At 47.9% G+C, this 25,722-nt stretch overlaps 7 protein-coding genes across 7 annotated transcripts; 3 read left to right on the forward strand and 4 right to left on the reverse strand.

Moving 5' to 3' along the window:
- Positions 1-6: 6 nt before the first annotated feature.
- On the reverse strand, positions 7-1,955 carry FSST1_004868 (tryptophan synthase beta subunit-like PLP-dependent enzyme; the record flags this gene model as incomplete). Its single annotated transcript, XM_083231086.1, has 7 exons — positions 7-615; positions 661-1,021; positions 1,082-1,142; positions 1,194-1,284; positions 1,334-1,460; positions 1,520-1,712; positions 1,763-1,955. The coding sequence occupies 7 exons, from the start codon at positions 1,953-1,955 to the stop codon at positions 7-9; spliced, it is 1,635 nt and encodes a 544-aa protein (XP_083088298.1).
- A 993-nt stretch (positions 1,956-2,948) lies between these two features.
- FSST1_004869 (major facilitator superfamily domain-containing protein) lies at positions 2,949-5,067 on the forward strand (the record flags this gene model as incomplete). The annotated part of the gene is made up of 9 exons (XM_083231087.1): positions 2,949-3,101; positions 3,153-3,286; positions 3,332-3,581; positions 3,637-3,812; positions 3,864-4,063; positions 4,110-4,467; positions 4,527-4,592; positions 4,646-4,699; positions 4,752-5,067. 9 exons carry the CDS (start codon positions 2,949-2,951, stop codon positions 5,065-5,067), a joined length of 1,707 nt encoding a protein of 568 aa, XP_083088299.1.
- A 1,959-nt stretch (positions 5,068-7,026) lies between these two features.
- FSST1_004870 (ankyrin repeat-containing domain protein) lies at positions 7,027-8,268 on the reverse strand (the record flags this gene model as incomplete). The annotated part of the gene is made up of 1 exon (XM_083231088.1): positions 7,027-8,268. One exon carries the CDS (start codon positions 8,266-8,268, stop codon positions 7,027-7,029), a length of 1,242 nt encoding a protein of 413 aa, XP_083088300.1.
- Positions 8,269-10,068: 1,800 nt separating this feature from the next.
- FSST1_004871 (glutathione S-transferase) lies at positions 10,069-10,989 on the forward strand (the record flags this gene model as incomplete). The annotated part of the gene is made up of 4 exons (XM_083231090.1): positions 10,069-10,170; positions 10,226-10,505; positions 10,558-10,725; positions 10,778-10,989. 4 exons carry the CDS (start codon positions 10,069-10,071, stop codon positions 10,987-10,989), a joined length of 762 nt encoding a protein of 253 aa, XP_083088301.1.
- Positions 10,990-11,086: 97 nt separating this feature from the next.
- Positions 11,087-12,636, reverse strand: FSST1_004872 (Phophatidylserine decarboxylase-domain-containing protein; the record flags this gene model as incomplete). The annotated part of the gene is made up of 5 exons (XM_083231091.1): positions 11,087-11,760; positions 11,814-11,985; positions 12,035-12,113; positions 12,168-12,527; positions 12,581-12,636. 5 exons carry the CDS (start codon positions 12,634-12,636, stop codon positions 11,087-11,089), a joined length of 1,341 nt encoding a protein of 446 aa, XP_083088302.1.
- Positions 12,637-13,942: 1,306 nt separating this feature from the next.
- Positions 13,943-15,656, reverse strand: FSST1_004873 (uncharacterized protein; the record flags this gene model as incomplete). The annotated part of the gene is made up of 2 exons (XM_083231092.1): positions 13,943-15,481; positions 15,534-15,656. 2 exons carry the CDS (start codon positions 15,654-15,656, stop codon positions 13,943-13,945), a joined length of 1,662 nt encoding a protein of 553 aa, XP_083088303.1.
- Positions 15,657-18,090: 2,434 nt separating this feature from the next.
- Positions 18,091-19,353, forward strand: FSST1_004874 (Metallo-dependent phosphatase-like protein; the record flags this gene model as incomplete). The annotated part of the gene is made up of 3 exons (XM_083231093.1): positions 18,091-18,222; positions 18,288-18,348; positions 18,410-19,353. The coding sequence occupies 3 exons, from the start codon at positions 18,091-18,093 to the stop codon at positions 19,351-19,353; spliced, it is 1,137 nt and encodes a 378-aa protein (XP_083088304.1).
- Between the last annotated feature and the right edge of the window lie 6,369 nt (positions 19,354-25,722).

Genomic DNA, 25,722 nt, shown 5'->3' on the forward strand with positions numbered 1-25,722 from the left:
GGTAGATTACAACGAGACACGAGCTGATTGTGAAGGTCCAACACCCAAAACTTCCCTGTTTAGACCAACCCAAGGCGATGTCCCTCTAGTACCGTCCATAGAACCGTGGCCCGAGCTATTCCTCATGTTATTCAACGCCTGAAAGCCACCTCGAATACTATCAGCTTCATAGCCCTTGGCACGAAGCACACTTGTCGCAACACGAGCACTGTCTCCGTCGTAACAAGTGAGCAAGATCCTTTTGCCCTGGAGGAGAGACTGAAGTTCTTGTCCAGGTTTTCCGAATGTATCTTCGAGACACTTCCATAAAGTTTCCAAAAGCTTGGCGTCAGAGAAGGGGCTCGGTGTGTTGTCATTTACAAATGGCATGTTGACGGCACCAGGAAGATGGAAGTTGCCAAAATCTCGAGGTTGTCGTAGATCGATAATCGTTGTATCCTGTTTCGAACGGAGAATGTTGTGTAGATAAACTGTACTTACCGATGCACTCTTGGGGTCAGTGAGCACCATGTCGAGAAGAGCGCCTCTATCAATGTCGAAGAAGGCATCAATAGCTTCAGAAGCTGTTCGCTCCCACTTTTCGTCGTACCTATAAAGGTCGACTTTCAAAAGGTCCTATATATTGTTAGACAAAGGACTTCATCTTGCTTTATCACATACCTCATTCTTGATGGATGGAAAGTAGCTCTCTCCAAGCTTATCAAAGTACTCGCTTATGTACTGGTATGGCAAATCGCAACATAGAAACACACAATTGATAGTTCCATCTGGTCCAGCCATATCCGAAAGAGAACCTTCAGCCTTGCGCTTCTCGATGAGCTGGAACAATCCTGTCAAGTTGAATCCAGAAGATGGGCCACAGACGATTCCGTTACGACATAAATCCAGGGACATGGAGAATGAGTTGTGTGAGTCGACCTCTTCGATGTGGTCAACTGATTTCTTCCATGGAAATTGGACAGGAGCCATCAGTGCGAATGATCTTGGCCCAGGGACTCGATCGCCAGGTGCTGTACATACACTACAAAAACAGTTATCAATGAGTCCTTCGCGTATGCATGTTTGCTCGATTAATACTTACCCGAGTCGATACACCGAAGGCTTGGCTTCTTTAAAGTATGTACCAAGGCCGGTCATAGTACCTTGGCTTTGTTAACAGCTAAACTGCATAGATGATGACCAGTTCAACTTACCTGACGTTCCCATTCCCGCACAGATCAAGTTGATTTCTGGTAATTGTGCATGAATCTGCGGGCCTGTCCACTTGACATGTGCTTTCCAATTCTGATGCACGTTAGTCCTCAAGCCGATGCTCGATCTGTCAACGACTTACCAGATTGTTCTCATATTGATTAGGGTTGATGATAGTCTCGTCCGAATCCTGAGCGAGCCTCTGAGCTGCTCTAATACCACCACGTTCGTCAAGGGGCTCAGGTTGAGATGGGCCTCCAAAGAGTGTACTAAGGTAACATGTCAGCACTTTGGCCCATCTATGGCTTCAGTAACGTGAACGGCTCACATATCGATTCCAAAGAATTGCATGAGTTGAAGTTTCGTTGCGCTCGTCTTGTTACTCAAGAATGCTTGCACATCATCGATTCCATGAATAGCCCTTGAAATCAACGACATGGACAAAACAGTTGAACCTGAACTGTATTCAACAACTGCCTTGGTTTTCCCCGGAACGACACAGGTGTTTAGTAAGTTTAAAGCTAAGATCCCTGTTAGAAAGGTGCAAAGATATGCAGAATTGTTCTCTTGCCTGGCATGGCTTTCACATTGTTCGCAGGATGCATAGTCATCATTTTGGCATAGATGCGCACTCCATCCTGACGATAAGGGTTAAGAGAGTCTGGGATCTCGACTAGTGGAAGAGGTGGCGCTGATTCGGGGTCGAAGTAATTCTTAATAGAGTCTTGTCCCTTGTATACGTTAAGAGGGTTGGGACTAGCCATGTTGGAGCAAATCTGTGGCTTGGAGACTGGATTGAGTCGACAGGCATAAGAAGAGAACCTCGAAGTTGAAGGAGTAATATAGCTGCTATATAAGTGATTCTAGGTGAGCCTTTTTCTTATCAGCCTTCTTGGTTTACTCCGGCTGTGTGCAGACATAGAATGTGTGGCCACCCTTTTCTTCGGGTAGTCAGCAAACGTTCTTCCTCAAAGGGAGTCGCATACCAATCAACACAGCTGCAACCCACACTTGAGATTTTCATGGTACTAAGATCATCATATTCCCGGTGAGGGCAAAGTGGATGCTGGGAACAGTCTGGCCAAAGAGAATGGGGTCTCGGAATGGCAACTCAGTGACCTCCTAATGATCGACAGACTTTTGTTCTAGTTCAGTGGAATATTTTAGCTCGGAAATACCCTTGCCAGGACAATTATGTTGTTCTAGTATCATGTATGAATCTCGTGGTGGTGTGCTTAACCATCAAGGTGGTTTCCATAAGGAGCAAGTAGATAAATGAGTACCAAAGAATGCGTACGCTTGTGTATGTAAATAAAAGTAACTTTTAACAGTTGATTCATCTCGACTACTCATATAACTCAGGCTAATAACAGTGACTAATTTTATGAGTCCATGCAGTAGAGGACCCTGATAGATTTTGGACAAGGAGGTTCACGGTGGAGATACTAGTCAAGTTTTAAAACAACCAGATCCGGTAGTTTAATGGTTTCTAGAAGAACCTTGATGAACTAGGGGCTTTTCCCCCTTGCAAAATCCTAACCACGTTGCAATATGTGCAATCGAGTTTTATAATCCGGCCAGAGAGGTTCTCGCCATATCTGTCGATCCCTACGTATGTAATTTGAGAGGGAGAACAGGAGTCTCAGTCTGGGGAGGAAGCCTCGGCATCAAGGTAGGTTAAAAGATAGTTGATACTCCAGAGAGGTCAATCGTTGACTGTCAAACGTTTCAAGAGTGTGTCGAAAATTCGATAGATAATGGCAATCAACAACAACTCAGATAACAATGTTGTCATGAGTCGTGATATAGGCTCTACAAACACTATTGTTGACGAGGGAGTATCTGAGAACGGCAAGATCCATCAGTTCAATGAGCAGACGAACTATGTTCCCAAGAGAGCCATCATCACAGTATGCCGTGACAACCCCCCAAGCGAGCTAGCAAGCTGACATATGCCACAGATCTTTTTAGCATGTGCAACCGTCGACTTGTTAGCATTGATGGACCAGACAATGTTGGCTACGAGTCTGTATATTATTGGAAACGCCTTGGGCTCAACAGCTCAGGTGTCATGGATAGCCAGCGGATATTTCATGTAAGAAGTACCATTGCGGCACTGGACACACGTTAACAACTACAGCACTTCGACGGTTGGACAGCTCATGTATGGAAGGCTATCAGATATTTGGTCTCGCAAGATAATCCTCCTCGTAGGCCTTGCGGTCTTCTTCGTCGGATCACTGGCCTCTTCTTTAGCAGAGTCAGTGCTACAACTCACCATCTTCCGCGCTTTCACTGGTATTGGAGGGGGCGGTCTCATGACTGTCGCACAGTTAATAGTTAGCGACGTGGTTCCTTTGCGAGAAAGGGGAAAGTATCAAGGCATCCTGGTAAGTCACTCAATACACATTTGGGACAAAGAAGACTGATGGGTTTCCTTGTCAGGGCGCTGTGGTTGCGATCGCCAATGGTATCGGACCTGTCGTGGGAGGTGCACTCTCATCAAGTTCAGAAGATTCATGGCGATGGATCTTTAGAATGCAATTACCTTTGACCCTTCTGACGACCCTATGTGTACTTTTCTTCATGCCATTGAAAGGCGTGCAAGGAGACTGGAAACTGTAAGTGCTTGTGACGAATACGGAATGCAATTTAACTAACATGGAAAACAGAAAACTCAAGGCTGTGGATTTCTTGGGCATCTTCCTCGCCCTCGCCGGCATGACGGTTGTTATTCTAGGATTGACGTGGGGAGGAAAGGAATATTCTTGGAAATCGTCGCAAGTGATATCGACTCTGGCAGTAGGTACAGCAGTGTCCATTGCGTTTATGCTCTGGCAGTGGAAGGGCCCCAAGTACCCATTGATACCACGCAAGTATCTCAAACACCTATTGAGACAACTTCTAACGAATATTAGTGCACATATTTAGGTCAAAGATCGTCAACGGCGCATGTCTCACCATGGCTATCAACGGCTGGAACTTTGTCATGCAAGTCTACTACATACCATCATTCTACCAACTCGTCTACGGCTACTCGGCTACCAAAGCCGGAGCAATGCTTTTGCCAATCACACTGCTCCAGACCGCCAGCAGTACCCTCTCAGGCCTCATAGTCCACTGGATCGGTCGGTACCGTGAGTGTATACTTTTCGGCTGGTTGTGTTGGGCTGTTGGTCTTGGCCTCATGTCAACTCTTGACGAGAAGACAGGCGTGGACAAACAGATCGGTTACTCTGTACTCATTGGTATCGGAGTGGGTAATACGCTGCAGCCGTAAGTAGAGAGATTCATGATGTTTGAATGGCATCAGAAAGAGCTCACAAGAACAATAGTGCGCTCATTGCTACGCAAGCCGGTGTTGATAGGCGTGACATGGCAGTTGTCACCTCATTTCGCAAGTGGGTGGTTAATGGCAAACACAACACGAGAGTGAAGTTGACATATGTGATAGTTTCGTCAGAAACCTGGGTGCAACACTAGGACTTGCAGTTTGCGGTACAGTCTTGTATGCTGCACCATGTGTCAAGAATGAGCGATCACTAATTGAATGGCTGTAGGAACAATGTCCTCGCCGATTCACTATCCTCCCTGGACTTGGGCGACCACGAATCAAAGACCTTACTAGGAAACCCCCAATCCTTCCTCGATACCGTTTCGTCAAATGAAGCAGAGAGAATTCGATCAGTTCTCATCCCAGCTTATAGGCAAGGATTCCGCATAATCTTCCTCATCGGTGCGGGTGCAGCCAGTCTCGCATTTGTCCTGGCATTCATTCTCATGCCACAAGTCAACCTTACTAGACCGGATGATTCGAGGCTGAAAGAAGAAGGCCGTAGAGCCTATGAGGAGAAAAAGGCCCAAGACATGAGTTAGGTGGGCATGACGCCAGATGTGCGTTGCTATGGCGGGAAATAATTGGGGGCTTTGGACTACCCTGGTTTTCTCACTCCAGATCAAGGTTCAAATACAGGACATTGGGCGCTAGCGATAACAGTTTATTTTATTTGACAATTTCTGCCAACATAGTGACGTGAGAAAACAAAAGAATTGGCTGTTGGGAATCTTCCAAGATGGCAGGCCTGGCAGACACAGGATTCAGCATGAGCAGTACCCCTGTGAAAGCCGCTGTCAAAATGCTGACGGTGTCTTCGGCCTTGGTCGTCATTGGATGGCCCTGCCGCTTGGTCCTATTTGGTGACTTCTTGGCATGGATCTTCAATGTTCAAGCGTAGAACAACTCCCTAGTTCCCTGAGATAACAGCTACAACTGTTGCTAACGTAACATGACGATCACTCGACGAGTCTATAACAGCCAACCGCAGAAACCGGAGAGCATGGCCCATGTTCAGCTGGGTTAGGTATGAAGATGAATCTCTGCATCTTATAGATGAGGGCTTAGTGGTCACTCGTTTCTCTCATTGTGTCGTTGGCAACATCGATATCCTCTTCTAGCTCTCGTATGAATGCATGCCATCTACTCCAACGCAGTCCATTCCTTTCAGTTTTGCAGTTGTAGACCTTTTGGGCTATAATCATAAATCATTTATTCTTGCACTCTTTTGAACAATGCCTGCTCCAGGTTCAAGTTACAATCGTCTTATTCTCCCCGCTCCCTCAAATTCAGAACCCCAAATGCACATTTCCCATACTCTACTACCTCGTCCGCCCCGAATTGGTGTCTCGGTCGCCTGCGAAACTTGTCGAAGACGCAAAACTCGAGTACATCACCCACGACTGATAATTTGTATGTCTACTCTGACTGATATCACAGTGCAACGGGAATCGACCACGATGCGCGAAATGCGACACAAATGGGATACCATGTACCTACGCCTTGCCTTTAAAGGACCACGACCTACGACAGCAGATCAGGAGCTTGGAAGCGGAACAAGAGGTTAACGGAAAGCTCATAGAGCTTCTGCGATCGAGAAATGCTAGTGAAGCAAGCCTTGTACTCAATCTGCTCCGGCAGAATACTAGCGTTCGAAACATCTTGCGCCAGATCGAGCTCGGGGACATGCTGTGTAATCTGTCTCACCAAGATGGTCACGGCTGTTCTTAGCGTAAACGCTCTCAATACATGCATATCTATCCAACATTGTTGGCTTGTGTTACCTGTGGAGTTTTGGCAGCCATACAGTATCCTGAGGGCCTTGACCATGCTCAAGATGTCTCTAATCTAAGAAATTGCGCGATCACTCTATCATGGTTGACATGAGCCACCATGACATCAAGAGAACCTTGCCAGCACCGCATCCCTCATGAGGCTATATCGCAAGTGAATTATCACGATTGAAGCGGAGATCGGCCGGATCAATGGCAATTACCACTATCTTCCATGGACATCGATGTGTTACAGGCTGAGGTTGAGAAAAGCACAAGATATCAGAAGTTAGCTGCTTACAACATAACACTTTAAGGAGACTCAAGGAAATAATGGACTTAAAACGGGTAGTTTTGCTATTGTGCCAATTTGCAACTAGTCAAAACACAGGTGTTGAAGCAAGATATGCAATGGAACTTCCTGTTTCTTTGAAGTTAAATAGCACAGGTACATTAAATAACCACAATCTTAATTTCCTCCTCTAGTATTATACGCTCCTGAATCGATGTGATTAAGTTGACACTTCAGCCTTGTTCATACTTTTACCTAATATGTATACTGCTCATCAGACATCGGAGATACTAACCGTTATGTCGTCAAAACTATGCCAGAAATAAAAACCATCGCCATTGTCGTTGTCGCCGTTATCGTCATTATCGTTACCGTCATCGTCAGTGTCGCTAATCAGTGCCTGTCACCACTAACACGCCCAGCTGTGGCCTTGTGATTTATACAAAAGGTCTTGATGCCCAAAAGACTTCCCACTGGTCAGGATCGTAAGAGTCCATGGGCCCGGGAACTTGACTTGTCTGGTAGACGAGCTTATAGAAATGGCGGTACGTCCATATCCTTGCCAAAGACGTGGTGACCATGGGAGGATTTCCGCTACGAAAGCGAAGAGGGAAGCCTTTGTGCTTAGCTTCGGCTAATGCCTTCATGGTCTCCAAACAGTTATCACCATAGATATGGAAACGAAGCTCCATAGGGATTAGCGAACCATGTCGGATGAACTCTGTAGTGATCATGTTCGAGCGTTTCGAAATAGCTTCCTCGATAGGCAAAGCATCGTATCCATCTGGAGTGTCAACCTGGAGGCCGTGCTCGACGAGTTTCCTGATTATCTTACAGTTCTCCACCTCATCGTCATCAATGTAGTTGAGGTAGTGAAGAGCTGTTGCGCGGCGGTTATCCAATATGGTGTTAAGGTTGGCAACGACGGACTCGTGCTCTAGTAGCGACTCGACTAGACCGGCATCGCCGTGACTCGCGGCCTGATGAAGAGCATGAACGCCGCATCCAGTATGGGTGACAAATTCCGCACCGGCATGGATGAGGAGCTGTATGGTATCCCAGTCACCCCCAAAGATGGCAAAGTAAAGGGGGTTCGCTCCGTGCTCCAGAGTGCATCTGGCAACTTCCTCCTGAATACCTTGAAGACAAATTATGCTAGCTTCGACGTTTCCCTCCACAATATCGCAAGAAAATGCATCAACTTCGACACGGACGCGGCGGTTTACGTCATCGCCTCGGTCGAGCAGAAGAGAGACGATGTCCTTGTGGCCCAGGTAGGAAGCCCGATGGATAGCAGTGGCTTGGTCTCTTTCCAAGGGATCGCGGATGTCAATACCGGCCCCAGCATCGAGAGATCTTCTGACCCCTTCCAAGCTACCAATCTTTACCGACCTCAAGAGTGCAGACGATTCGTTGTTTCGCACGTCGGTGCGGTATATCTGTTTAATGAGGAGGTTGTAAAGGGTCTTGCAAGTTCTAGCAAGGCTCAGCGCATCCTTGTATCTCTGCAAGGGATTGAAGTATGGCTTGGGTTCGGTGTCGTCCCAAAACCGAGGTGCGGGCTGCTCACAGTCATGTTTCATCTTGAGCATATTGTCAACGATGGAGAAGATGATCTCCGGGGGCATCCTCAGGAGGGTGCGAGGCATATTAATGACTGTGTAAGTATGAACCGACATCTTGCTGTATAGATATGAGTTGTCAAAAAATTTAGTAATGACAAGCAAATATACCCAAACTCGAGGTACTAGTAATGTCAGCAATCTTGTTGATAGTAGTAGGATATGTGTGTGCAACTCTTGATTCTTTGAACACGACAACGATGTAGACTACCAATGGGTTTCGCTGTGGTTGAGAAATGTGTCTGGTATTCGAGTTCGTGAAGATTGATGCGATATCTAATGTGTAATAAAATGATGCCAAAGACGGAGAGATTGTGGGAGAGCATGTTGCTTCTTATACAAATGAAGAGTTCGTCTTTTGTGGCAGTTTTGTCTGTAAAATGAGCGTAAGTTCTTGAAATGGCCGCAACATGTAAACTCAAATCACCATTTGCACTGCAATTTGAGACTGTTTGGCTTCTCTACGTTCTGAGGTTCATATTTTAACATTTAAAAATCCGCTCAGTCAAGACTCTATTGCTGCCAGGTATCCACAAATCACTTTCTCTGAGATACAGTTTGTAGGCAGGCAACGACAGAAAGTAAACATTGCACATGTGCTTATACAGACAAAGCAAGTCTAGATGATTGCCTGGACTTGGACAACAGCAGATCTGTATAGATGCTTTTAGCAAATACCCTGTCAACAATAACCAATCACGATTATCGATTTCCGGTATGGTGTAGTGGCTAACATTTCGCGCTCTCATAACCTGAGAGATCAGTTCCGCGGAGCCCAGGGTTCGATTCCCTGTACCGGAGTTAGTTTTTGCCACTTCTAGGTCCCAATGTTGATCGACTTATTCTTTTTGAGTATTATAGGTGTGTTATCTGTCGATTGGCATAGCGTAACTCTCACTATGTTCGCAATGCCTGCTTGTTGCAGCAACTTAATTTGAATCTAATGCTTCAATAATAAACCTTCTGTCGAGGGTAAAACTCTATTGTGCAAGCATTTCGCGAGAAAGGCAGCTCTCATCACTTCTGGTATCATGCGGATAGAGTTGAATAACTTCGCTCGAACTAAGAGAGAAACATCACAACGATCTAGATCGTGCCTTGATATACCTGCTGCCTATCAATTATAGTCCGGCCGGGGTAAAGACTCGGATCCGGAAGTGGGGCCGGTATTCGCACATGGAACGGAGACATTGAGCGAGAGTGGTTGATGACGTTGAAAAGACGGTAAAATTGGTGTTTTCTTATCGATAAAGCTATACAATAAAACATCATAGTATCATAACTGTTGCGTTGGGTGGTTGTGCAGTCAGTTCAAAGAAATGACATCAATGACTGGTCCGGTGCATTCAAGGTGCTGGCTGACTCTATGCATGCAATTACTAGAAATGGCAATATCAGATCATCAGCTGAAGAAGAGAGCAACACTTACAAATCACACCATGGAATATCATCTTTCTATCTATCAATAAAAACAATATTGAATACTCGGCGGCGGATGGAGCTTTCGGAGACGGGTTGATTACAAAGATTATTGTAACAATCTTGGTCCAATGTGGGACCTTCCACTCGATCCATACAGGTAGCGTACATGTAGCCTCGGATTAGAAATCTAAACTGGGGGACCTCATGAATAATTGATCCAGTCCATTTCATTCCCCAGACCAACAAGCCCCTCATTATACGACATAAGTACCGTACTGTAACCATATTCAAGGTTAACATCTTCTACACTACCCATTCTTATAAAAGTCACACCATCCCCTCTCTCCACCTTCACTCACTCACTCACTCACTCACCACAAACACCAAACATTAATGACAACACGCATTGCCAAGCTAGGCAAACAATTCGTCAACATGGCTCAAAAGATCAAGACCGACATCACTCTCTACACCACCAACACTCCCAATGGCATCAAGCCTTCCATTCTGCTCGAGGAGCTCAACCTTGAGTACAAGGTAAACCAAATCACTCACTTTGCAGCAGCACAGCTCAGCGTCTAACAAAACTCAGGTGCACGCCATCAAGATGACCGAAAATGAGCAAAAGGAAGAGTGGTTCCTCAAGATCAACCCCAACGGTCGCATCCCTGCTCTCACCGACACACTCGACGGCAAGCAGATTCGTGTTTTTGAGAGTGGCGCTATGCTGCAGTACCTCGTTGATCGCTATGACAAGGATCACAAGTTCTCTTTCCCTCAAGGCTCTGCTGAGCATTGGGAGATGACCAGCTGGCTTATGTGGCAGATGGGTGGTCTTGGTCCCATGCAGGGCCAAGCCAACCACTTCAAGCGTATGTTTGCCCCTCTGATTTCCCAGATGTCCAGTCCTAATATATCCCTCAGGCTACGCTCCTGAGAAGATTGAGTACGGTATCAACCGCTACACCAACGAGACCCGTCGTCTGTACCGCACCCTCGACACTCATCTCTCCAAGCAAGCATCCGGCTACATTGTCGGCGACAAAGTAACCATTGCCGACATCTCCATCTGGGGCTGGGTAGCCTCTGCCAGTAAGTTCCTTGCATTTTATACTGCATCTCACATACTGACACGACTCAACAGAGTGGGCTGGCGTCGACTTGTCCGAGTTCCCTCATCTGGAGAAGTGGCTCTACAAGCTCCTCGAGCGTCCTGGCTTCGAAGCCGGTCGCCATGTTCCTACCCCTCACAGTGCTTTTGATCTGAACAAGCTATCTGAGGAGGAGCTGGAAGAGAAGGCCACCGGAGCCAAGAACTGGGTGCAGGCCGGTATGAAGGATGATGCTAAGAAATGAACTAATGAGAACATAAAAGTCAAATAATTACAGAAGTCATAATAATACATACATTTTTCCTAACTCATCTACTGTATTTCATGGCGCAATGTGATCATCACTTCTTGACAACAGCCAGCTTGCTTCGCACAGGCACATTCTCCTGTCTTCCAACCTCGGGGAATCCCTCAACCTTGACTCCCTTGCGGAAGATGACACAATGTGTCGAGCCTCCGAAATGGAACATACCCGTCTCCTGTCCCTTCTTTACATGGTCGCCCTCCTTGACCGTAATCTCACAGGTGCTCACCTCATCCATACCGATGCCGACAAATGCCAGCAGTCCAATAGCCGGTTCATCCGCCTCGATAATAATGATGGCTCTCGTGGCCAGAGCGCTCAAGTACCCCTGACTCTGCGATAGTCCCGCGGACGAAATCTCTGTGGATCCGGGCTCTCCTACACCCTCGAAAAGAGGCTCGCTAAAGTAGGTGCCATCCTGGACGAAAGCGCGCACAATCTTTCCAGATACGGGAGTATGCCAGCGGTGGTAGGACAGGGCGGAGAGGAAGGCCTGGTAGATCGTTCCACCGGCGAACTTCTCAGCTAGAGGGTCATGGGCGAGCATATCAAGGATGGAGTAGGGTTGGCCCTTTGCGAAGAAGCGATCGCGAAGCTTGACGTCGCGTTCGATGTTGTACACGCGGGACTCACAACAGTTGGCGATGACAAGATCGTCGTCGGGAGATGCTACAGGACGAGCGTCGTCACGGATTTTGCGGGTGAAGAAGTCTAAGCTTGTTAGTGGACTGCAGGACTTTATCGACGATGAACAAATCACTTACCATCCCATGACTTGTAACCATAGTGTTTAGCTGAAGAGTCGCAGATAAACATGTCTTCAAACTTCATGTCTGTACCATTCGGCTTATTGGCAACCTCGACAAGATCATGGATGCCAGTCGGGCCAAACCAGCCCTGTGTGTGATCTCCCAAGACCTTTGCCGAGTCAGGCGTCTATAGAGAGTCAGTTTCAATCCATACATCTCGCGTATAAATGACATACCATAAGATACTTTCCCCAGTGGTTGAGAACCTTTTTAAGCATCCGGTTCACATCAGGGTCCAAGAACGCAGCATAACCACTAAATACTAATCAGCCTCATCCTCACCTCTCTAGTCTGTCAGTGAAGACTCACCTGGGCGTTCCCATAGGGTAATCGAAAATAGCACAAAGTGGTACTCCAACCATTCCCACACTCTCAGCCGCATCCGTCCACTCTGGCGCCGTGCTAAAGATATGGTTCAGCACCTGCAGCATGTGTTGATAGTCGCGTAGCTGCGGTGTGCCTGTGGGGTCTTTCTCGTAAGGATGCTTCTGAGGGATCTCTTCAAACATTTGCACAAAGTACATGTACACGCGGGGTGTCGTCTCGATGAACTCCTTGAACTCTTTGAGGACGGGGATGAGTTCTTTGGGGTTCTCGTCTGCGTATTTTGTCACGCGACGCATGTACTCCCTGTGTACACGATGATCGGCTGGGAGCCATGCACCAGGTCTTGAAGCCTTGTTAACTACTATAGAGGTGAGTAGGAAGTGAGTCGATCTTACTTGTGAATCCTGTGCTTCTTGGGGATATTATGGTGATCTCCGTGTTGATGAACCATTTTTGCTGCAGTGTCTTTAGTGATTATAGTACTCAAGAACAAGTCAATTGCCAAGACAGAGATGCTCTCTCTATATAGACATTCCCTTCTCTCTAGTCTACTTCATGTCCAATATTACTGCTCAAATACGATAGTACTACGTCAGCATCTCGATGATGCAAACCACTTAGACAATAAACTCCACCCCCGGGCATTGCCGTGCTGTAACCCCTCTTCCGACGTACCCGTTTAGTTGTAAAGTGCCGTTATCCGTATTCAATTACTTGATATTTTTCGTTTGCTTTGGCAAGAATGCAAGGCGCATTGCTTTGTCCAATTGTTGTGCCGATCTCCCGAACTTTCAAGGCCAATTGACAAATAAATAATGATGACGTTGTGGGCGTTCTATCTATTTTGAGACCCAAACCTCCAACTCATTATAGTTTGTAATACCTTGAAAGTTGTCGTTTAAGATTTTTCACAGTAGACATTACTCAACACCAATCAAAATGTATTCATCAAGGTTCTATCCCGGTTTGCCATTGACATGAACACCTGTACAGATGACCACTATCCAGATCGCATATATCGTAACACAACCGCAAGCCAATGTAGCATCAAAACTCATCACGCATTCGGACACAATCATACTTTTAATGTTTTGTTATTCATCCGCTTCAACTCTCAATCTCCAAAACATCCTGTCAAGATCCCCCTCGGAAGTCTGGCTATATAACAAGCACTGGCCCACGCCAGCCAGCGTTGCCAGACTCTCACTGCAAGTCTGAAGAATGTCGCCATCAAGAAACCGCCGTCTATCAACCCGCTCCGTTTGTACCCCTCCTCTTTGGGCAAAAATAATAACAGGAAACACCATTTCAGCGGCAAAACCGCAATCAGTTACCAAAGGCAAGGCAAGAAGCTCGAACGCCGGGGGATTAAATAAGATAATGAAGGACTCCGGAAAAGACATGTATGTGCCTTTGCTTCACCAGAGACTCAGGCAGCTCACCGAATGAGCCCGTCACGTCGGTGAATGCATGAACTTTCCTCTATTGGATATATGTCGTGGTGACAAGGTCGCTGCTGTCTTTTGTTCGGGTTGACGTGGAACAGATCGCTTATAAAAAATTGTTCAACAAAGGGAATGGAAGGTGCGTCGCTAACCAGGTGGCGGGCTGGTTTGGTATGATATGGTATAACACAATGGCTGAATGTAAATAATTCGAAAAAGAAATTCGTTGCATCGTAAAGTTTTGTCGAGCACTGTCGGTAAGGAGTGGGTATTTCAAAATCGTGGTTGGATCGACAATCGACGAGACCGAGTCTACATGACCACACAGCAGCCGCAACCGCCCTTGCTGTCGTCGTCGGCGGGTTGTTGGCGTTGAGGTTGTTGCTGTTGCTGCGCAGGTTGTTCGGTGGATTGCTCCTCTTTTGGCTGTTCTTGTCCTGGCCCGTTGGGTGAAAGAGGTGCATTGGGCGACATGGGTGTCCTTGGGCTTGGGAGCGGACTGTTGGTGGGCTTGTCCGAGATCCTAGGCATTGTGGAATAACCTCCAGCACGTTGTGTAGGACTCTTTGGCTCCAATTTGAGTGGCCACTCACCCCCAGCCTGCCCTTCTTCCTTCTCTTTCGAGTCGGTCTCGTCTCCGGACCTATTCTCATGGTGTTCCCTACCCAAGGCGTTGTCGTTGAGGGGTCGGAAATCTTTGTCGTAGACATCGCCGAATTTACCCTCTTTCTCCCACTTCTCTTGCTGTAGGCGTCGCGCCACTGTTGGGAGAAGCTGCTGATCAGGAGGAAGTCGAGGATCAGGCTTGTAAGAGTTGATCATCCATGGAGGGTCACCTTCAGGTGCCTTGTTCCCAGGTGACAACTCTCCGGATCGAGTTGTAGGTCGCGTGGCGTTTGAGATACTATTTCCAACAGAACCAGACCTCGTCTTTGGCCTGTTCGTTCCAGTCCCTGTCTTGGAAGGTGCAGAGGTCTTTCGTGGACCATTCGCGTTCTTCTTGGGTGAAGGATTGTCGGTAGCGGTTCGTTTCGGTGCGGGCAAGCTACTGTTGTTGAAGTTGCTGTTGATCGACATGGCGTCGGAACCCTTCATCATGTGCGCGCTGCCGGGTCGCGCCTTTTCATATGTCAAAGTCCGTTCATTTTCGGGGCTCGAGCTTGTCTTTCTCGAAGCGATGGATGCTCGCTCAAAACGATCGATACTGATGGGCACTGGACTAACCTTGGCAACCGGAATGCGAGAACCTCCCTTATGGCTGTTTGCATGGAAGTAAGCATTGTTTTCCTCCTCGGCAATCTCCTCTGGAGTTCTCAAATCCCAGGATTCGCCTCCGATCTCGGGACTTCGCGAATCGACAGCTGTGGAGTTCTTTCGAGATCTTGTCTCGGATGTATCTGTGCCTCGACGCATAGCACTACGGCTACGGTCTCGATCACCTCGTCGTTGCTTGCTCTGGTTACGGGATCTTGGAATGTAAATTCCTGCAGCCTGAAGCTCCTCGCTTTCTATCTTTGCCAGCTTATCACGATGAATCCATTTGGAGCCCTCATCAGGCGGTTGATCGATAGGTACAGCATTGCGGCTGTATTCGTCCTCGGTCTCATGGGGGCCATACTCCTGTCCCCAAGAGCTGCCATTCAAGGCTGGGCTCGTCTGGGACTCGGCAATTTGACGACCCCCGGCACCGTCGACGGAGTTATGGAGCTTTGTACTCGAAAGATTATCGTGCGAGTTTACTTTGCGACCAACTCTATCCATACCAGAGTGGTAAGAGTTGGAGTTACCATTCTGGGTAGTGAAATGGTTCTTTTGGGAAAAGTCATGGTTGGTCATGTCGTTATCATAGTCCTAGCCAGCCAACCGTCAGCAACTTGCCCCTGCAACCTCGATAACAGCAGACAGCATCCTGAGACGCAAAACTCCATACCTCTTTCTGGGACATGTTATATCCCCATGAGTCTGCTTGGCCATGACTGCTGCGCGGTGGGGTAATATTCTCGGTCGAGGTCGGGGCTGGAGCCATTGTCGCCGTGTAGATGGCGCCCGCGACCGTTGAGGACTGATTTAGCGGATTGTAGGGCGGTAAACGAAGGTATGTATTGTGGTGCTGATCTAGATGGAAGGAGAAAAATGTCGTGGTCAATGACGCAGGATTTCGGAGTAGTAGCTGTTAGCCAAAGTAAAGGCAGTGTTTATAGGACGCAATCGGTACTGCGTAGATTGATCGAAGCGGCTAACGAGGGGATCCGGTAAAAGGTAAAGGGGTGGAGAGATCGTGATGAAGAAGAGATAGGATAACTTTTTGGTAGAGGGAATACTTGTTGGAGGAGAGCGTCGACGGCCAGCGATACTAACTATTGAAAGATATCGTCGTCTCTAAGATATCATTCTTTTGTGAATCGAGGCGCGTCGGGCTCCGAGAGAGCTTTACAAAGAGAAAGAGAAGGTAGGACAGGCAGGCAGACAGTCGAGACAGAAAGACAAGGACAAGGCGAGAGATTTCCCATGAGGGGGGCTGGCCTGTACTGGAGAATTAACACTGTGTTGTGCACTAACAACCTTCGCTGCACGGCCCCTCACCCGGGCGGGCTAGATCCCCTGGAAGCCCCTGTAACGGACTCAGCGAGCTCTAAGTGGACACTGACGGAAATACAGCAGAGAACAGGCAGGGATTGTCGAGCAAGTGGCTTAAGATGGGATATGAAATTTGAATGATGGAGAGACATTGTGCACAAGGCAGGTTAGAGCGTGTCTTGCGCCTGATGTTGGGTTATTGTGAAAATAGCATTTACACTGCCACTACCTAACGGAGTATCATGTGCATCAGCCAGCGGTGTGCTTGCTTGCTTGATGGATCTGATCGGACATTGTATCTAACCAATAGCTAGTAGAACACAAAATGAGGAGTCATGGGAACGCCACGCTTCATGTACAATGACCATAGATCACGGCCAGTTGTTCAAAGGCCCCTTAGTTGCCGCCGCCGTTTGTTTCATTCTGATTGCCCAATGGGCAAAATCCCAAAAGAAAGGAATGGATCATGCTATGGTGCACAGATGAATGCAAGCCAACGAGTGGAAGGGGAATAACCATGGTTTCCCCTGATGAGAATAAGCCGCGCCAGGGTCAGAAAGCCACCGGACAGGGGGGGAGAAGATGGGCTCTGGGCCAATTTTATCAAAGGAACGCCTGACCCGAATTTTTGTTGCTTTTTTTCGACTCGTCAGTGACTTTTTTAGTCAAAGCAAAACAAATACTCCATACGGAAATATTCTAACCAACGTCAGCGTTTCATATACTCGAACACGCATCAACAACATGTCCAAGGTCATGCTTTGCTTTGCTCTGTTGTTTTATTTTTATTTAAATCATTAAATTGCCGTGCTATAGGCAGAAAACGGCGTGCTTTAACTCAAACGGACGATACCGAGATTAGATTCCCTCCCACAGGCTGGACCGTTGCGCTGGGAATGGACTGTCAATCAGCTGGCCCTGTCCATCTCCCTGTTGCCAGCGACAGGGGACGTATTGTAAGTCATCATCGCCTTGATTTATGCAACGCTGTTGAATTGCGCGTCAACAGGGGCTAAGTATCCGAGAAAACATAAATCTGTCAAAAAGTGACGCGGAAAGGCGTCTTTCGGACTTGTTTTCCATCAAACCTGCAGGAAGCTTTCTTTAATGAAGTCATTCCCAGGATCAAAAAACAGGCAAACAGTCAGTGCGGGAAGAAACTTGGCCGCCACTGAGTGAAGAGGTTGTCATTTAGGGTCCTTCTAGCGCTCAAATTAGCGGCATACAGTAACGTGCACTGTACCGTGCCTTTTACAACGGTCCATACCCAACGGCACTTGTTTCTCGGTTCACTTTCCCAACCTCATGTTTAAATTACGTAGCATTCTTTCTTGTCAAAAAACCATCCCTTGACTATCTACAGAGTACGGACAGAGTATCCGTACCTACCTAGGTAATGTTTCGTGGCATCGGAGGATCATGTTGATGGTAACATCTTCTAGAAGCAGGAACCGTAGCATTATAGAAGCCTTCGTGATCCATCATTAGCAAACAAGCACAAGATCAGCTCTAACTGATCCACCAAAACTGCAGCCTGCACATCACCCTCGCATTACAACGGGTACAAGCGAGAGCCTCACTGGCATGGACGAGAAGATCAAGTAAAGCTCGCTCGCTATCGAAACGTGCTTCAACGGTTGCTCCCGTCGGACAGAATCTCCCTTGCAGAAGGAAAAAGAAATCAAATCGGCCACTGAATTCTGAAAAGACGATCCTTTGTCTTAGACATCAACTCCACAGGGCGCATAGCTTAGTTGCCGAGCTCGCAGATTGACTCACTGAGTAACGCTAACCAGCGATTACACTTTCGGTTCCTCACCTTTACACAAAAGCCAACCATTTCCCTTAGGTTCAACGGCTGTGAATTAGCTTTTGACGCCATTATGACAGCATCAATGAGGAGAAGAACCAGAATCGTCTGCATCTCTGATACTCACAACTGTCAGGTCAAGCTGCCAAAGGGTGATGTCCTCATCCACGCTGGAGATTTGACAAACCAGGGGAGTCATGCTGAGGTCTGTAGTACTGACTCGGATCTTATGAACGGGCACGTACAAGACAGAAGCTGATCTCTCTTCAGCTTGCAAAGACAGTCGCTTGGTTAGAGAAGCAGGACTTTGAGGCCAAGATCGTCATCGCTGGTATGACCTTCAAGATCCGTGACACGGTCGGGCAGTGTCTAACGCGCCTTGCAAACTCCAGGCAACCACGATATAACTCTGGATCCGGAATTCTATGCCGAGCGTGGCCTGTACTTTCACAACAAGAACCCCCAGTCTCACGACGAGTGTCTGCAACTGTTCACATCTTCGCCATCGATAACGTATCTGTCCCACGGCTCAGCCAACGTTCGTCTCACATCGCCTTCAGGACCACGTACGCACTTCAAGGTCTTCGGGTCGCCATATTCTCCACGCCACGGATTATGGGCATTCTACTATGATGCGCCTCAGAATCCGAGCAATTGGTCAGATCTGACGTCGATATGGGAGTCTATACCACTCGATACAGACATTGTCGTGACGCACACGCCTCCGAGAATGCATTGTGATGAAACCGATGAGCGGCGAGCTACTGGCTGCGAGGCTCTAAGACAGGCGCTCTGGCGGGTGAGGCCACGGCTTGTAGTTTGTGGCCACATTCACGATGGGAGAGGTGCTGAGCGAGTGATGTGGGATCTCAGTTGTCGAAATGTCGCCTATCAGGAGGAGCGTGTCGTTCGCTGGGAAGATCCTGGTCAAGGCAATAACAAGACATGCCTGGTGGACTTGACTGGAAAGAAGGCACCGTCACTCGCCAACGATGGGTCTCATCCGGGTCGATATGGGATGAGTATAGGGGGCTCTGACGTAACCGACGTTTCTCGTCCTGTCGAGTCAGCGACGAGTCCATATGTATTCGGATCTGGTCCTATGGATATACATGCTTCTCATGGCACCATCGGATTAGGGGGTGATGCCGCCTCACCACGAAGCGATCAGGCAGCTCTGTTTGGGAGGATGGGTCGTCGAGAGACGTGTGTCGTAAACGCGGCGATCATGAAGAGTCGACATCCACATATCGGAGGAAAGCAATTCAACAAGCCTATCGTAGTTGACCTTGATCTTCCTGTCTGGGAACAGGACGGCCATATCAACGATCACTGATTCGCTCCTGACTTACCCTAGACTCGGGCATGAGTTGGTGCCCAATGAACCACGTTGGGAGAGAAGATGGCCTCAAATGAAGTTGAAGTTAACCAAGTTTTCATGTAGTCATAGGCTATTGATAAAAGCTTACTACGCTGTGACGCACCTTCTGCATTGTGCCGGATCGAGATACAACGAATTGACTGCATGTGGTGGTATTTGACGTCGTGTACCACCGTTGTTGGATGTATATCATAGTCGAGTCCAAGAGATGAATTACAACTCTAGTGCGTGAACGTGGTCCCAATGGTCACTCGAGTACTTCCTAAGTAGATAGTTGAGTATCATATTAAACTTTGATGTGTTTTCAATATACTACGTGGTTTAATGTAGTTGCAGGTATTGAGAGCCTTGGACAGTAGCCTACCCTGGAGCTGGACAAGTTTGTGATCAATTCGACTGTCAACACCAGACCGCCAATCAGCCAAGCAATTCATCGATTGATTCCTGCTACGACATTGATCATAATCGCAACACCATAACTAATACATCATAGGCTCTACAGTGGAATCACAGCCCCTCTTGTTGAGACGCCAAGAAGTCAAAGAAATGCCTCCCTTGGCACATGAAACAAGGGAATCCCGTTGATAGTCATTCACGCGGCTATAGCATGAAGATCGAACAAACCTTCTTCCTTGCTCTTCATCGTCGTCCCGAGTTACAGAAAACCTCTCTAGTACCAATCTAAACAAATAACCACAACGAGGGATTTGCTTCATACTTGCGGGGAGGGCTCCGCCGATAGAGGGGGGAAACAAGTCCAGTCTCGTCTGCTCACCGCCAGTCTTTGTCGTGATACCCTCAGCAGCCCAATAGCGTGGCTTAGCTTCCCCTTGTATTTCTGTTCTATCTTGGGAATGGCGAAGCACAAACCAAAACTCGTCTTTCCCCCCTCTTCGCGTACTATTAGGTATTATCTTATACAAGGCTAGATCAGGTACGGCAGTTCCTCCATGAAACCGAGCTGTGTAATATGTAATACGCTTCGCTTGTATATGTGCATACGACCCCGCGTTTAGCGAAGGACAGGAGAAGGAAAGGAAAAAAGGGAAAAAGCAAACAAGTGCATCGGCAGAGGATGGACGAACGCTCACGGGGATGTTCCCAGTTAGAGTGCGCTTGAGGCATTTGACCGACGCGGGTTGAAGCGGCATGTTCCCTGTTCATGATTAACGCGCTTTTTATCTCGAGGGGTCATGAGTGAAATGACATCGGCATCGCCAATCGCGGGATCGTCAAAGGATATCGATATCGATCGATGTCCAGGTCCAAGTCCAAGTCCAAGGAACAAGATTCTTTCTCTTCTACAGGTACAATAGGAAGATGAAGTACACCCATGTTTGGGCTCACATGGTGGATTAGGACATTTCCCAATCTTTCGTCAATTAAGCCGAAAACTTGGAAAAGGGAAAAAGGTTGAATCATTCAGAGAGAAAAAAGCCGGATCTAGGAATTGGACGTCTGGCAGAGAGCACGCCCACGTGGTGGTGACCTGTGCTATCCTATCCTATCCCATCCTGCCATCTCAAGCTATGGATCGAGGGATAACGTCAAAGGGCTCGTGCCAAAGCCACCACACTGACTTGGCTTCAATATTGCCCACCCTCTTTAACCTAACCGTATGATAGTGGTACGGCGCTGTACTTGTTTCCGTTTCGAGATGTACGATGCGACGTCTTGTAGCGGATATCAAGAAAGACAGGAATTTGATGATGATAAACCTTGTTGTGAAACTTTCAGAGGCAGAAGCCTTCTAGAAACTCTGCTGCCACGGGTGTTTCGTGTTGGCAAAGTCACTCTACGCGACCAACAAGCGCAAAATAGTACTTGGCTTTTCTGCCTTTCTTTTTCTCTTTTTGTCCAGGGATTAGCCTAGTAGATAGGCCTGTGATCCCCAAAGCCACATGCTGCGATCAGATTCAAGCACCAAGACGGCGTCCGGCCTTGCCTGTAGATGGCTAGAGAGCTCTCGTGAGGAGGGGTCTTTTATCAATCGTCTGCCGCCTGCTATTCCTATCAGAGAAGTGTCCCCTTGTTGGTCCTTACTCAGAGAGGAAAGCACCCCCTGGACAAGACCGTCGATGATCTTCCTCTGGCTTCGCTCTTTTTGGGCGGTGACCCCCTTCTTCTCTTTTTCCCCAGGATTCTGGTCGGTCCCCTTTGCTTATGTTGGCATGTGTTGAATGTGTGTATGTGTGTATGTATGTATTGCTTCAGCTCCCCGGCTGTAACCTGGCCAGTTGCAGAGACCCAGATGGATCCAGGTTCCATACGAGTTTGCTTGGGGGCATGTTATTGAATGTACGATTCAGGCTGGATCTGAATCTTTGTCATGATTTTTTTTTGTATCTTTCCATAAAAGACCTCAGTTGAAGGAAGCATATCTTGATTGGTTGAAATAACATCCAAGATGTGATCAGATGCGAAAGCCCGTTGGACGGCCCCGCCCTTTCCCGAAGACGGGGAAGTTTTGCTTTTTATCCAATTAGATTGTTTATTTGACACTCTGACTTGGTCTGGCTTCAGCCCAACGGGTGCTGTACTTTACCGGCCTTGCACTGGGCCTCCACTGGGCCATGACGCTGATGACCAAAACATCTGTCACAAGAGACTCTGATCTGGGGAGCATCTGACTTTTCTTTCCCTTTTCCCTCGATGAGTTCGTTATCTCGGATGAATTATCAATTGTCTATTTGTACAGAGAAGAAGTGATGGATGTGATATGCGGTACGTTTTTCCATCACATCTCTCCTACAGCTCTTATGCACTTCACAATAAGCGCCTGTGTGACGAGCTGTGATGGGCTCTGCTGTAGTCAGTCGAGTTAACCACCTTTTGGGTGTCAAGTACAGTATTATGTAGGACTCGTCGCTTCTCATGGATGGTGTCATGCAGAAGAAAGAGACCAGACATGCCCCTCACCACCATCTTTCTCCATGGTTAATTGGTCTTTGTCAGCTTGTGCCCACTGCATCTCTTTGGTCTTTCTGCAGGTCCATCCCATCTCCTATCGGATGAGGAGTCCACAGAGAAGCCCTCCGCAGGAATGCTCTCGTGTGTCTGGTGTAGCATCCGCATCATGACACTCTTCCCTTTGCTCATGGGTAATCACTCCACCTGTGCTTCATACTGTTGTACTGTACATCTACCGTGGGGGGTATCTTTTGTCCAAATCTAGATGTGGAGATATGCAACACATGGTTTTCTCGAATCTTGGAATCTCCTTTTATTTTCGCCGAACATGTATCTGGGTACCTGCGGAGCAATTGAATAGTACTGTTATCATCATGAGGTTCCTGGGACAATGATCAGAAAGCCACAGCAACCACACATTCTGATCCACCCCGAGCTGGCTGCAGGGGGTGAAGCGAAGAGCCCAGAGACGTGGTGCAACTTGGAAAATGCAGGCCTCGTGATGCGATGGCCTGCGAGCTACAGAGTACATTCCCACTATCTACTATCCGTCGTCTCACAAGGGGTCCCAGGGGAGCTTCATTCCAGGGATATCTGCTGCAGCTTGTCGACGAGTCTGCTGAATTGATGAATAGAATCTCACGAGGGAGAAATCTTCGTGGAGCTATCGCTGTGGTCCCTGACAGCCTGCATCGGTTGATCAAGCGAGCTGAGCAAGGTCCAAGGAACAGAAACGTGGAACGAAACCTGAAGCTAAAAAGAGCTCATGAGACGCTCGTCGCTACGGTGATTACATGCAACTTCCTTGAAGCAATTGACCGCACTTGTGATCCGTATGTCTGTCTACCCGAGCTGTACATAGTATCATGGAACATCACCAGGGCAGGGCATAGCTTGGATCTTGGCTCGTTTTAGCCTCTCCCCTCCAAGCTCTGACAGCTCAAGCTGTCGATCCCCAGAGCTCTACACACCGAGTAATTGATCGACGATCTGTGCTCATGTCTCGTGGTAGGAAAATCACTTGCACGTTATGCTGCCAACGTTCGCAACAAGCATGATGCTGTATTTCAATTCAAATTCTTGACGGATGGCCTCACGACCACCTCAGCCCAACGAGGAGAGGGCAGCCGGCCAGTCAGCCCATAGTTGTCAATGATCCAATGGAATGAGAGAAGGCACTTGTATCGACCGTTGAAAAATGATATGTCTCTGTTTGCGCTTGGTCGTCCAATCTGGGGGATGCTCCAACACAGCTTTACTTTCAACTAACGACTCGCCTAAGCTGTATTTTGCTTCACTTTACCTCTGTCGTATCGCTTCGTAGAAGATGCTTGTTATCATCGTCATAGTCATCATTTAGTTTGACAATTCAGCCTTACTGAAACTGCCGAAATAGAAACCTCCATTCGCTTTCAGCACCGCCTCGTGTCATTTCAGCTGCCAAAGACACAAACTTTCGGTGCAATGCTAGATTTAAGGAAAGGCGCCAGTCATCAGCCTCACCGCCTCTGGGCTTCGTCCCGCTCCCTCCCGCTTCCGTTCCCATCCCTCCCGCTGGGCACCTCCAAATAGCAGACACCTTACTTAGCTTTGGGACGAGTCGGGCTTACTACAGCGGGCAACTTTGGGTATCCAGCTGCGATGGATTCCTCTGCAGTCAGGCCAAGACTTGCCGTCATGAGACGGGGCTTGGTGAACGCCTGAACTGTAATCCAAGAACTGATGATGCTTTTACTGGGCCGATGACTGTAGTTGTCAGGATGTTCCTGGGCTGATTCATACAGCTCAGCAGTTTGATGGAGTTGTCGGACTACTCAATGATAGGTTATCCCCACCCGGACCCTGAATTGACGACAGACCCGATGAATTGGAAAGCCTTGCTTTGATCATTGTACTGTTCACCATCTAGGTTTGCCCGAGCTCCGACAAAGAGGTGAGTCGGAATTGAAGGGTCTTACTCGCCACACCAGCCACTTCAATTATCGAGGTACTTTGGTTTTGTGCTTGGTAGAAGTGTAATGCAAGGTACACCATCTCGGTCGGAATCGCCATCTACTAATCGCTTGATTATCAAGGGGAATAGTCTAATTGGGATTAACTCTTTTGAGAGGGATTACTCAAATCCAGTAGTTGGTCTAAAATCCGAGGCTATATCTGACATTACATCCATGTCAAGATGGCCTACAGTACTGACTGTATCATCACTCACAGCCAGTCATCCTGATTCATCGCCTGCTTCGTCTCAGTGTCGGTCATCCTCGCGCAGCCGACGAGAACAAGCTATGAGATACATGCGCCATTACCTGACTCATCTAACCTGATACCTTTAGCTCGGTGAATCTCGCCACTGTGAGGAATGTACCTCCACGTGTCTCGACTCGTAAGATGCGCGTACCAACAGCGAACCGCGCCACAAACCCACTTCCGCAATGGTGAATCAAGCCCGTGGGCACCCATCTTCGCGAGCCATTTCAGTGAAGGACAGCAGGGGACCATTCACTAACCTGGTACAAGTGCGGGCTGGAGCAGCTCTGTCCTTGGCCAGGCTCAATCAGAGCCTTCGACGCCCTTCCATTAGTTGCTGTCTCTTCAACCAGGATTCTCCATCCGCTGAGATGCTATTCGCTCAATAGGTACGGATACTGAGGAAAAAAACCACCGATCCTTTTTACCAAGCATATCGTTACGGAGTGTCAGTTCAGTTGGAGGTACTAGTCAGCTCATGATTAATCGCCGCCGCCGCCGACGACCAAGACAAGAAAACATGAGACGGAAACACGACTAGAAAGGAGGCTGAATAACGTGAATTAAAGTAAACTCAACTCGCCACGTTCCTGATTCTTTAGCTTTTGCAGAAAGGAAACGGAATCTCCTTATCCAATTGACACTGATCTGCTTTTGCGTTTTGATAAATCTCGCTCCACCCGAGAGTACGTACTCGGATACATACTATTTAACCTGTCGAAGCCTCAGGCCGATAGAGGCTTGGCAATACTTGGAGACCAGCCACCTCGTTTCAACCACACGCCTTACGAGTCAAGCCATTCAATTTAATCAGTAGTTCCCAATTACTTGATTCATTCTAGAAAAATCAAGATATTCAGAGGCGAACAACGGAATTCATCGGTGAATAAGTGACTCTTTCGAGGTCATACCCAACTCGAAAAGAAAGAGAGAAAAAAACTCCACCAAGGCCAGACCAGAACAGACCAGACCAGAACAGCTCCATCGTAAAGAGGGACTCGGACTACCTCACAAGTACATACAGCACCCCTCCAGTGGACCACCTTCTGGACCAACAGCGACCACTAACAGCGGGCAAGTCCAGCACCCACGCACCACGCAACACGCACCACCAGACGAGACGGTCCAAGGTACAGGTGGACCGCACCCCCAAAGCCCAAAGGCGACCCT

The sequence above is a fragment of the Fusarium sambucinum genome, chromosome I (assembly GCF_050947815.1).
Source record: "Fusarium sambucinum isolate potato_lamoka chromosome I, whole genome shotgun sequence".
NCBI classification, from domain to species: Eukaryota; Fungi; Ascomycota; class Sordariomycetes; order Hypocreales; family Nectriaceae; genus Fusarium; species Fusarium sambucinum.